The sequence below is a fragment of the Aethalodelphis obliquidens genome, unplaced genomic scaffold (assembly GCF_003676395.1).
Source record: "Aethalodelphis obliquidens isolate GAN/ISIS:26980383/991018 unplaced genomic scaffold, ASM367639v1 scaffold35, whole genome shotgun sequence".
NCBI classification, from domain to species: Eukaryota; Metazoa; Chordata; class Mammalia; order Artiodactyla; family Delphinidae; genus Aethalodelphis; species Aethalodelphis obliquidens.
Window position 1 is genome coordinate 4,287,350 of NW_020837979.1, and position 12,129 is coordinate 4,299,478.

The 12,129-nt window shown below is 43.9% G+C and overlaps 1 protein-coding gene across 1 annotated transcript in view; it reads right to left on the bottom strand.

Annotated features, from left to right (window-relative positions):
* Nucleotides 1-775: 775 nt before the first annotated feature.
* SLC9A4 (solute carrier family 9 member A4) overlaps nucleotides 776-12,129 on the bottom strand; it is a 58,282-nt gene continuing 46,928 nt past the window's right edge. Inside the window, exons 9-12 of the mRNA XM_027128639.1 lie at nucleotides 11,576-11,672; nucleotides 8,189-8,320; nucleotides 7,349-7,436; nucleotides 776-1,308 (exon numbers count right to left, since the gene is read on the bottom strand). Of these exons, the coding sequence (XP_026984440.1) occupies nucleotides 953-1,308; nucleotides 7,349-7,436; nucleotides 8,189-8,320; nucleotides 11,576-11,672 (673 nt within the window). The 3' untranslated portion in view covers nucleotides 776-952. The remainder of the gene's footprint in view (nucleotides 1,309-7,348; nucleotides 7,437-8,188; nucleotides 8,321-11,575; nucleotides 11,673-12,129) is intronic.

The window sequence follows — 12,129 nt, forward strand, 5'->3', positions numbered from 1 at the left end:
TCTTTTTCAGATTCTTTTCCATATAGGTTATTACAGAGTATTGAGTAGAGTTCCCTGTGCTATACTGTAGGTCCTTGCTGGTTATCTATTTTATATATAGTCGTGTGTATATGTTAATCCCAAACTCCTAATTTATCCCCTCCCACCACGTTCCTCTTTGGTAACCATAAGTTTGTTATGTGTGTCCGATTTTTTTTTTTTTTTTCGGTACGCGGGCCTCTCACTGTTGTGGCCTCTCCCGTTGCGGAGCACAGGCTCCAGACGCGCAGGCTCAGCGGCCATGGCTCACGGGCCCAGCCGCTCCGCAGCATGTGGGATCTTCCCGGACCGGGGCACGAACCCGTGTCCCCTGCATCGGCAGGCGGACTCTCCACCACTGCGCCACCAGGGAAGCCCTCAAGGGGAATTATTGACCAATCATGTTTGTATCTCAATAAATTACATGAATGACACATTTAGTGAATAACCCCTGGGGCGACTGACGTCTGTCTCTCACAGGGAATTCGTCTACAAAGCACAGCTAAGCACAGCTAAGAATGTGGAAGAGACTGCGAGTCGGTTCCCAGTCCTCTGAAGAATCTCCTTGCCTCTTAGAGAGTCACAATAGCTTCGCCAAACCAGGAACAAACACAAAACTCAAGGGACTTCCCTGGCAGTCCAGTGGTTAAGACTTTGCCTTCCAATGTAGGGGGTGCGGGTTTGATCCCTGGTCGGGGAGCTAAGATCCCACATGTGGCCAAAAAAACAAACTATAAAAAACAAGCAAAAAAAAAAAACAGAAGCAATATTGTAACAAATTCAATAAAGACTTTAAAAATGGTCCACATCAAAAAAATAAAAATAAACAAGAACAAAACTCAACGGCTCTCTTCAGAACTCTGAACATCCTTCTTTCACAGTAATCGGAACATGGACTCTGGAAAAACCCAACACAATCCTGTGGACCGTGACATTACTTGCTTTGGAGCAAAGGGCTATGGGATCCCTGGAGGTCCCTGCTGGGTCTGTGCTCAGCTGACCATCGGGACCCAATGGCTGAGGCCTCTTCCTCACTCTCCTCCCCAGATTCGAAGTCCTCATCTACTGCGTGAAAGAGCGGTTTGGGCCTCAAAACCACCCTTCTGCCCCCGCCCAGTTGTTCTTCTTGGGTCCTATTTCTTTGATAGCCCAAGTGGGCTGGCTTCCCTCCTCTGTGTAAGTTCTTCAACGGGATTATTTCTTGTGTCCGTCGTCCTTCCTGAAGTGACCCCGTTGGAGAGTGTGTGTTGAACATGATGGTGGGGACTTCTGCGTCACTGCCGTCGTGATCTGGGAAAGGATAATCGAAGGAGGAAAGAAGAGGACTTAAGATCAGAGAGTGGAAACTTCATATCCAGGCGAGAGAACTCAGAGGAAAGAAGAGTCCTCCTGCTGTTCCAGCTCCTACACTCACTCTCCTTTCTCATCAGCATGGTTTTCCCATTCCGAGGTTGCTACCCCAAGGTGGGGTGGAGTAGAAGCTATAGACGCGGTGTGAGAAATAAACAGAAATGCACTGAAACCTGCGCGTCCGGCTGGTCTCTCCCAGGGAAATGAGGGAGTGTTTCTCACAAAATCAGATCCATTAGCCATAAAGCACAAAAAGATGCTTTGTGTTGTCAAAGACCAACGCTAAACTCAAGGTTCCAAGGTACTATGATATGAAAAGGGTGGATTTTATCTAGGTTTGTTTGTGGTTTTTTGGTTTGTTTTGATTTTTTTTTCATTTTTTAACTCTAGGTTTGATTTTTAATCGGTGGCTACCAGAAATCATTAAATCTGAGTTTCATCCTTTTGACCTTGAAATAGCTAATTTTAGAGCAACAGGGATGGGAGAGGACCACAGCAGAGTCATGAGTAGCAAAACAGCCGTGATGCCTTCCTTTCAGAGGATGTGAGGCGTGCACAGGGTGCGTTTGGCCCACGACGGCAACAGGAAGGATGGGAACGTCCACTTACTGAGAACTTACTCTGTGCTGTCACGGTGCTGAGCTCTTTACATGTTATGCCATTTAATCCTCACAACAGCACTCTGAGAGGAGGAAAATTGTGAGCCTCATCTCACAGGTGAGGAGGCTTAGGTTTTTAAGAGGTTAAGTGACTTTCAGTATCACACAGTGAGGATGGGGCTGCAGTTTGAGCAGAGCCTGTCTGAGAAGCTGGCATCTGCTCCTCCCCAGGCTGTCCCTGTCTCCTTTATAAAAGCTGTGTGTGGGTCAGGACAGCTCCGTCAAGAGTGCAGGGCAGCCATTGGGTACCTATGTCATGTCCCCTCCAGATATCTAAACCACGTCCGGGACGTTGTCTTTCCCTCCTTCACTGTGCACATGCCTTCCAGGGAGGATTTTTCAGAAATCTCATTTCTTCTCATTTCTTCAAGTTCTCACCTTATACATGTATTTTCCCTTTAAATATTCTCCTGAAAACTTAGGTACTTTAAGACATCTATATTTAAATCTGAAATAGGGTTCTTTCTCCCACTCTCTACTTCCTTCTAAAAAACAAAACAAAAACTTCACAGGTAGAACTAATATGTACACAGGTTTATACTTGATAAAATGTGTTTGGAATGTGGGACATCAGAAAAACTTCAAATATCCTGTTCAATACTATTTTTCCAAAAATGTGACCAAAATTGTCCTGAGAAGGTTGTCTGGAAGTTCAGGAGGGGGTGGGAGGTGGGAGGAGGGGAATCAGCTGCTTTGAATTTTAAAAAAAGTGAGTTAAAATATTTGGCCATTTTTTCAGGACTTCCCTTTAATTTGTGCTTACGATCTGGTCTGGAACCAGAGTTCCTCTTGATGCTTTGGTGCCTGAAACGCTAACTAAGAAAACAACAGCTGGTCCTTCTGCCCCCAAGAGCCGTTCCTTCCTCTGTCTCCCCTCAGCCCCGCTCCTGGTTTCCAACCATCCTTCTGAGCTAAGGTCCCCCTCAGAGGACAGATTCCAGCTGCATCTCCTGCCCACCTTTTGGTTACTGATAAGTGGGGTCCTAGAACTAGGGAGAGGCTTGGGCAGGTGACTTGCAAGCTTCCACTCAACTTAAGTCACTAGATCCATCCAAAACGGGAAGAAGGAGTTGCTTGGAAAGTGGAAGGCGGAAGGAGGAAGGGTGGGGACTCTCCTATCTGCACAGTCCTCCTCCAGGTTGGCGTCAGGCAGTGCAGTTCCAGGGAGAGATCAATGGAAACCTTTGCAGCAAAATCTGAGTGTCTGTTCCTCTACCTTCCACCTGGCTGAGAGCTCTAACCTCTGGACACGGGCACCGGGGGGTGGGTGAAGGAGAGACAGGGAAAGGGTTTCTGCTCAGGGCAGGGCGGAGCCTAACCCACTCCTGATACAACAAAGGCTGTTTAGAGACCCGGACCTTGCCCTCCCCATGGTCTTGTTTTGTTTCGTTTTAACTGTGGTAAAATACATAAAACATAACATTTACCATTTAATGAATTTGAAGTGTACAGTTCTGTGGCATTAGATACATTCATATAGTAGGGCAACCATCACCACACTCCACCCACAGAAGTCGCTCACCTTCCCCAGTGCTCCTGGGTTCTAGGAGGGTTGTCCAGGCAGGATCTCTCTACTTACAACACCAAGGGAGCCCCAAAGGCAAAGGAGCTTGGAGGAGTGTGTGGAGCCTGCAATCCAGCAGGGAGCACCCAGACATCTAGAGAAGGGGTGTCCTAACACGGGCGGACAAGGGGAGAGCGAAGAGGGACAGTGCTCTGCACATCATAGCCTGGTTAGCTGCGGGGGACATGAGGGGGCTGCCTGAAGGATGCTACACCTTCCTCTACGTCCTCCCCTAGAGCCCCTCCAGCCATTCCCTGACGTTGTTCTGGTGCGTAAAGCCTTCAGATTTGGAGAGAAGGTGGATGCAAATAATTGTGCCCAGATACCCACGGAGGACTATCTCAGTCTAATCCTGATTATTATTATAATTCTTTAAAACTTAAGAATAACTGATAAAACAAGTCTCACTTTTCCTTCACAGATTTCTAGGTTACCCACTGTTTCTCCTCACCTAATGAAATTTAGAACCAGTTGAGCACATTTGAAAGAAAAAAAAATTCATTGGGACTAAGATTTCATTCCACGTCTAGATTAACTCATGTAGAACTGACATTTCTTCCTTTTTTTTTTTTTTTTTCCGGTACGCGGGCCTCTCACTGTTGTGGACTCTCCCGCTGCGGAGCACAGGCTCCCGACGCGCAGGCTCAGCGGCCATGGCTCACAGGCCCAGCCGCTCTGCGGCATGTGGGATCCTCCCGGACCGGGGCACGAACACGCGTCCCCTGCATCGGCAGGCGGACACTCAACCACTGCGCCACCAGGGAAGCCCAGAACTGGCATTTCTAAAGTACCGTCTTCTTTTCAAGAACACCCCTATCTACCCAAGTCAAGTCTTCTTCGATACCCCTCACTAGTAATAAAATCAATAATGGCTAATATTTCTTGCCCACTTACTTGGTTGCAGGCACTGTTCTAAGAGTCTTACCTGCACCAAATGGCTTCACTCAGGGCAACACTTGTATGTGGGAGGTACCAACATTCTCCTCTTTACAGAGAGGAAATGAAGCATGGAAAAGGAGAGTTTTATGTTGTCTTCATATAAGTCCTATATGTGTTTTCCTAGGATCTTATGATTTTTATTGAAAGCGTGAGTGAGATGTGTTTTAGGGCATCTATTGAAAGGATGCTTTGACCTATTAATCTGGCGAATAATGTAAATGCGTTTTCCAGATGTTAAACAACCCCACCTCTGGGATAAGTCCTACCTTGTAAGGTGTAGTATTCTTTTACTATCCCGCTGTATGTTATTTATAATGTGTTTGTACATTAGTGCTCAGCTGAGGCTGCTGTGTGGTTATTTTTTGCTACCGTAGCTTGTGATATTGACATTCATCTCAAGAAGTGACTGTGAGGCTTTCGTGTTCTCTATCACTCAAGCAACATAAATAGCACCAGCTGCTTGTACCAGGAAGAGTTTTAAAAATTAATCTATTATACACCCTATGCTTGCTGTTCTTTTGTTTTGTTTGCTTTTGTCTGTATTATAGTTCTTTTTAACATAAAATAATACTACTTAGAAGAGTGTGACGTAGGAATAGATGACTAGATCGATGAAACAGAATTAAGTGTCCAAACTCTCTAGTTTAGGGGTAAATGACTAGTACAACAAAATTGGAAAAGAAGGTGCTGGCGCAGGAGCATGGCCATTTGAAAACAATTTGAAATGTGTCTCTGTCTTAACCTACACAAAGATAAATATCTTTATTATCAAAATAACTATTAGCCATTTGGCTTGAAATTGAAAAAATTAAACTATGAAAGTTCTAGATTTTAAATCACTTGGTGAATCATTTTTCTAATGTTTCTGTGGAAGATTGAGCCGATTTGATGAATCAGAATACAAAAATTTGAAGACAAGTATATCTAAAAACTAAATGATAAATGTGAAACTTTAGGAAAAATTATTGGCAGCAAATATGAAACAATGAGTGATATTCGTGTTATACGGTGTTCTTCAAATTCGTTTTAAGAAAAAAAAAGCAGAAAAAAATGGGCAACAACAGAAACAAAAACTTCCTCGAAAGAAATATGGTTGCCTCTAAAAATATGAAAAGATGTTCAACCTCACTGAAAATCAAAAAGACTCAGATGAGAATTAACTGTGGTATATAGATTTTATCCTGTCATATAGTAGACTACTCAAACGTTAACTCAAAATAGCCCAGTGATGCTGAAAACGTTCAGAGATCACCTTTCTCACAACTGTTGATCTGAAGGTAAATTTAAATATACGTAATTTTTTATCTAAAAATTTTGCTTCTAGGAATATATACTAAGGGAGTAATTGGTTATTTGAGCAAAAATCAATCACAAGTAATCCAAAGAAATTATTAGATATCTTTGCTTATATTCATTAAATATTGGAAGCATCTGAAATATTTGTTAATAAGGATTTTGCTAAATAAGCTAGGGGGCTTTCATATAATTGACTATTATTAAGTCATGAAATGATTACTAGGTTCATATCTATTGATACTAAAATATGTCCACAACATATGGTTGAGTGAACTAGACAATTCATAAATATTGAAAAACAATGACTGTATTATGAGTTTATGTATAATACCTTGCTGTGTGTTTGTGATTTTTTTTTGTTTGTTTGTATCAGGTCCAGGTAGGGTAGAGATCAGGATGATATAGATAGAATTATAGAAGGATGCTTACCAAAATGTTCTATAGTGATTATCTTGGGTGTTGGAGTTTCGAGTGCTTTTAAATTTTTTTTTATGCTTTTCTCCACTGGCTGACTTTGATTTTATATCAAGCATGTTTTTATATCAGAAAAAAATAAAGTTTCATTGTAAGGAATAATTATATTCACTCTTCAAAGATTTAACTCTCAAATCCTATATGTTTAGTTTATTCAAATTTCCAATGTGATTCCAAGTCTTAAAAATTTAGGAATATTAAACTAGAGAACATGGCATATCATATATATTATATGCCACTTTATGCTAATAGAAAATCATTTTATATACATGTTTAAAAAATAATAGCTTTGGGGCTTCCCTGGTGGCGCAGTGGTTGAGAGTCCGCCTGCCGATGCAGGGGACGCGGGTTCGTGCCCCGGTCCGGGAAGATCCCACGTGCCGCAGAGCGGCTAGGCCCGTGAGCCATAGCTGCTGAGCCTGTGCGTCTGGAGCCTGTGCTCTGCAACGGGAGAGGCCACAACAGTGAGAGGCCCGCGTACCACAAAAAAAATAAATAAATAAAAATAATAACAATAGCTTTTATGAGCACAATAGCCAGTTTCAATAACTCTAAGAATTCTATTTAAGTAATAGGTATTAAATGGGAAACATCCAATCAGTAAATTTGGTGAAGTTATTTTAGTAAAATTTAGCCAACTTTGGAGAATTCTGCTAACTTATAAAACACAGGAGAATCCCACCACTTCAAAGAAGGGCCCATTTTATGTTTCCCTAAGACAGGGGTCAGCAGTTGATGACCCCCAGGTGTATCTCTCTGATGCATCTTTTGGTATGGCCCCTGAGCTAAGAATGGTTGTTACACTTTTAAATGGCTGAAAAAAAATTTTTAAAGAATATTTCCTGTTAAGTAAAAATTATATGAATTTCAAATTTCAGTGTTCATCACTATAGTTCTGAATTCAACTAATAAAATACTTGTGTTCTCTTTTTCTTGTCATATATGTACTTTCATAATATTCTTGATTTTGCCTTTTGGCCCACAAGCCTGAAACAGTTTACCATCTGAACCTTTCCAGAAAAGAGAAGCAGCCAGGGATGCAGGTTACCTGTGAATTCAGCCACCCTCACACCTCTGCCTGCTGGCTGAGGACGGCTATAAGGAAAGGAGAGGTAGCGGATGTTTTGGGTACCAGCCTGTGGGTAACAAGGAGAAATAAAAAGCAGAGTTAGCCACGCAACTGACAGCTTCACACGACAAAGTGAGAGATACAGACCCACTCTGCAGCATCGTGTTCGGATCACTGCCTCTCAGTTACTTCAGTTTAAGGAAAACAAAATGCCTCCGCCTTCAGTATATGTCCTTTCCCTCTCATGATAAAATAGACCGTGATAAACCTCTCAAAGTTTCTCCTGCAGCCCTACTGACATTAGGGTAGAGATTAGGGGCTACTCCAGACCCACCCTCCATTCAGAGTCCCAGTAAGATTGCTTGGATATGGCCTCAGATGGAGTAGCTCAGATGCACAGTGGTTGCCGTGAAGATAGGGTCCAAGAGACGTGGGGAGAACAAATTCCTCCCTGTATCTCCCTGGGGGAGGAGTAAGCTTCCTAGAGCCAGGGTCCCTGTCCACGGATGGTTCCCTGGAATGTCCAGTCCCTGGCCACCGTGGGAGCTAGTCTAGCCTCACAGCCCAGGGAGTGTGTTCCAGTCACTGACCCATCCTGGAGGGCAGTTTGCTGCCACATACCCCGTGGACCGATGCTTTGGGCTCCAAAGGGCCCAGGCCCAGAGAAGGGGGTGTCTGGTGTCCTGTACCCCCTTAGTTTTGTCTTTTTCTGTCAACGAGGCAGTGGTTTTGTTTGTTTGTTTAGATACTGAGGTAGTCACCTGACAAGGCCCTGCTCTGGCCCGGCCCAGCTCAGGTGAGTCAGTGTCTCCGCCTTACCGGCTTTCCCCAGGGCAGGCTGTGACCTTTCCTCGCGCTCTCCCTGAAGGTGTTCTGGCGGCGGATCAGGATTTCTTTCGCCTGCTTCTCACTCGTTTGGGGTTTGAGGTTGTATTTGTTGTAGGACAGGGTCTGTAGGAAGAAGGGAATGTCAAACATGTACAGACATCTCAGCACAACTTCCAGCCTCAGGAGACCATGGAAAAACCAAGAACAAAGACTAGTAGCGCGAGCAGGTGGTGCTCAGGTCCTCTGAGCGTTTGCCTCAATTACACAGGCACAGCTGTGGCCCCGGAGGAAAGGTCTGTGCTCGGGGCCAGCCCCTCAGGACCAAGCTGCGGTGGGAGCCTTGCGTCTGGCTCACAGGCTAGTGCCCCCCATCTGCGCTGTCCCCCTGTGACCTCCCACAGTGATCACCCCCGAGGTACCCACAGACTTCCGTGCCCCCCCAGCCAACACACACTCTCTTTCCCAGGTCACGTTCGTTATGCTAGGCCAGCGGTTACTGAGTGTTTAGGGATCAGGGGAATTTAAAAACGACTTCGGCAATGTCTAGATGGTTGCTATTTTAAAATGTTGCCAATCAAAGATACGCACAAAAAATCAGCCCATTAGTATCACCACCATCAGTTCAAAAAGGAAAAAGTCTTTTAACCAAAGTAGTAGGACGGGCATGATCTTCGATACAGAACAGTTTTTCAAATTGAATCAGTTTAGTTTTATGAAAAATGTCTTCCTTATCTTCACAGAGGCCAGTGAAAATTTGTCTTGAACCACAGACCAGCATGGTCCTCAGATGTTCACGAAGTGCTTAACGGGAATCTCTTTCACCCAAACTAGAGGACTACAGATGTCACCTTTTTTGACAAGCCTCAAAACTGTAGACTTCCCACTAGCAACAAAGCAGACAGACAGTTGTCCTGGATTGTACCTTTGGTTTTTCCTTCAAGAGAGCAAGAGGACCATGGCAGAGGAGATGAGCCATATGAACTACGTAAAGAGAGGATGATGGGGCTTCCCTGGTGGCGCAGTGGTGGAGAGTCCGCCTGCCGATGCAGGGGACGTGGGTTCGTGCCCCGGTCCAGGAAGATCCCACATGCCGCGGGGCGGCTGGGTCCGTGAGCCATGGCGGCTGAGCCTGCGCGCCTGGAGCCTGTGCTCCGCAACGGGAGAGGCCACAACCGTGAGAGGCCCGCGTACCGCAAAAAAAGAAAAAACAACAAAAAAAAGACAGGATGATAACCAACCAGGACCTACTGTGTAGCACAGGGAACTCTGCTCAATACTCTGTAGTAACCTAAGTGGGAAGAGAATTTGAGAAAGAATAGATATATTGTATATGTATAACTGAATCACTTTGCTGTACACCTTTGTCAATCAACAACACTGTTGATCAACTATACTCCAATATAAAATAAAAATTTTTTAAAAATAAGAAAAATAAAGGAGGCTTTAAGGAAAAAAAACGTGGCTAGTCCGAATCGTAATGTGCTGTAAGAATAAGCTATACACTGATTTTGAAGACATTAATTTAAAAGAAAAGAGTATAAAATATCTTATTGGTAATTTTTTAAATTTATGATGTGTTGAAATAATATTTTTGATATAGTGGTTTAAATAAAATATATTATAAAAAAATTTTTTTAAAGGTTAGGATGAGAAAGGAAAGACAGAAAGGGTCGGACTGGTGAGTCATTCTCCCAAGTGATAAAAGAGGAAGCAAAAGCCATCTCGGGGGTGGAGTCCCCCTCTGTTTACTATGTATGTTCTCCCCGTGGGAGTTTCCATCACCTACTGGCTCTACGTGATCAACAAGGAAGGGAGATCCTGCACAGCTTAGAAGGGAGAAACCTGGAGGTCAGTCTGATAAAAGAAGAAGAAAGGTGATTACTTAGGAACCTGATAAAAAAGAGAGAATGGACAGTTAGCCTCATTTTGGGGTGGCTTGGAGTTCCAGAATCTCTCTCTCTATTTCTGGACTTTCCCTAAACTCAACCTCCACCCCCATGGGGCACGTCTGAGTACCAGGCACCCTCTGGACTCCAGCCCTCACTAAGCCGGCCAGCATTCTTCAAACCAGGAAGCTCTTAACTACTTATCTAAGGTGGAATGTGATAGTCTTGCTGAGACAGTTTCACCTGGAATGATTTGAAAGCTGCTGAATGTACTCGAAGTGTGCTGTGAGTGTCGCTGACCTGGGTTCCTCCCGCAGGTGCAGGGCCTTTTTGCCGACACATTCCCCTTCATCACTGACCTTCTCGGCACGGCAGCCAGAAGACACTCCCTTGCCCTGGACCATGTAATTCTGAAGTCATGGAAAGAGCTGTGGGTGGGTAGTTGGCAGACCTGGGCTCTCAATGCAGATTCGTTTTGAGATCTTAAACAAGTCAAAAAACAACTCCTCTGACCTCAGCATCTTCTACTGGAGAAGATGAGTTTTGACCAGATGAGTTTTTGGAGTCCCATGACCTGGTCACCAAAACCGAGGCCCTCACAGTTAACTCACTTCTAACCCTAGTCAACAATTGGGATGTTCCATTGAATCCTCAAACTTAAAGAACTCCTAATTAGAGGACACAAATGAAAATACCATTTGATTAAATCAAAGTTTCAGGAGGATTCACTTACTGTCCCTGAAATGTTCTTGCTGTGAACTTTGGGCCAGGTCCCAAGCACTAGTATAGCCTCCATACCCTTTTCCAAAATTGAAAAATACTATGCCTGACATGTCTCCTTTTTGTGGATATATATATATACGTGTGTGTGTGTGTGTGTGTGTGTGTGTGTGTGTGTGTGTGTGTATATATATATATTTTTTTTTTTTTTTTTTGGCCTAGCGGCATGTGGGACCTTAGTTCCGGACCAGTGATCGAACCCATGACCCCTGCAGTGGAAGCTTGGAATCTTAACCACTGGACCGCCAGGGAAGTCCCTGAAATGTCTCCTTTTTTATCTTAGGCTTTCAGCAATGTGGTTTCGATATTCTAATCTAAACCATCTCAGTTTTCTAAGCTCTATTACAGTCAACCACGCTGAGACAACTCCAGCATCACAGGCATCCTGGGGCCATCTTTCTTCCGTGGTGGATGAGTGTCACTGCTTTTCTGTCTCTGGAGGGGGAGGGAGCCCTGCTGGTTCTGGAAAACTCTGGGGCTGCAGGGCTAGGGCAGCCTGACCCCTAGGGCCTGCAACTGGATTTGCATTTCTCTTTATACCATGGGTGCCGATTTTGCTGCAGAAACATAACAATTAACTTTCTGTTCTCCAAACTAAGCAGAGAGAAATTGTTCATCAAGAAGACTGCTTTGGAGAGAATAACATGAACAAGAACTGATTCCTGGAGGACTGGATCCCAGGACAGGCAACAGGGACACGTCTTATACACACCCTTTGTCGAACTTGGTACATGTTGTGTGTCAGAATGTCCCTCATGGACTCCACATCTTCAGGGGAGAGTCTTTTGGTTTCTTGTATCCTCTGGGCCCTGGAAACATCATTGGAGGGAAGCCAAGCATTATTCTTCCATCTTGGCAAGGGGACCACAAAAGCATGAATTTACTTTCAGGAGTTCTAATTGATAAACGTAAAGGTTATGTTTTTAACATAACTTTTCCTGTTGTTTTAGTAAATTCATATGAAATGTCAGCATGTGTGTCTTGACTTACATTTTGAGCATGTGGCTTCTTTGCCTATAGCTTGTATATGGGAATTTCTCTAACCCATTTTTAAAAAGGAGTTTAAAGTCATGGCAAACCAGTTACTTTTTTCCTCCGTATCTATTAGGAACAGACACGTTTGTAAAAAACAATAAAAATCAATGATTAGGAAATACATTTTTGGAAAGGATACCACAAAGGGCAAACCAAATGTTTCACTCTTAGATTCAACAGAAATAAGATTATTCCTTCAAGGCTCACGGACAACACCATGTAGTAACCACA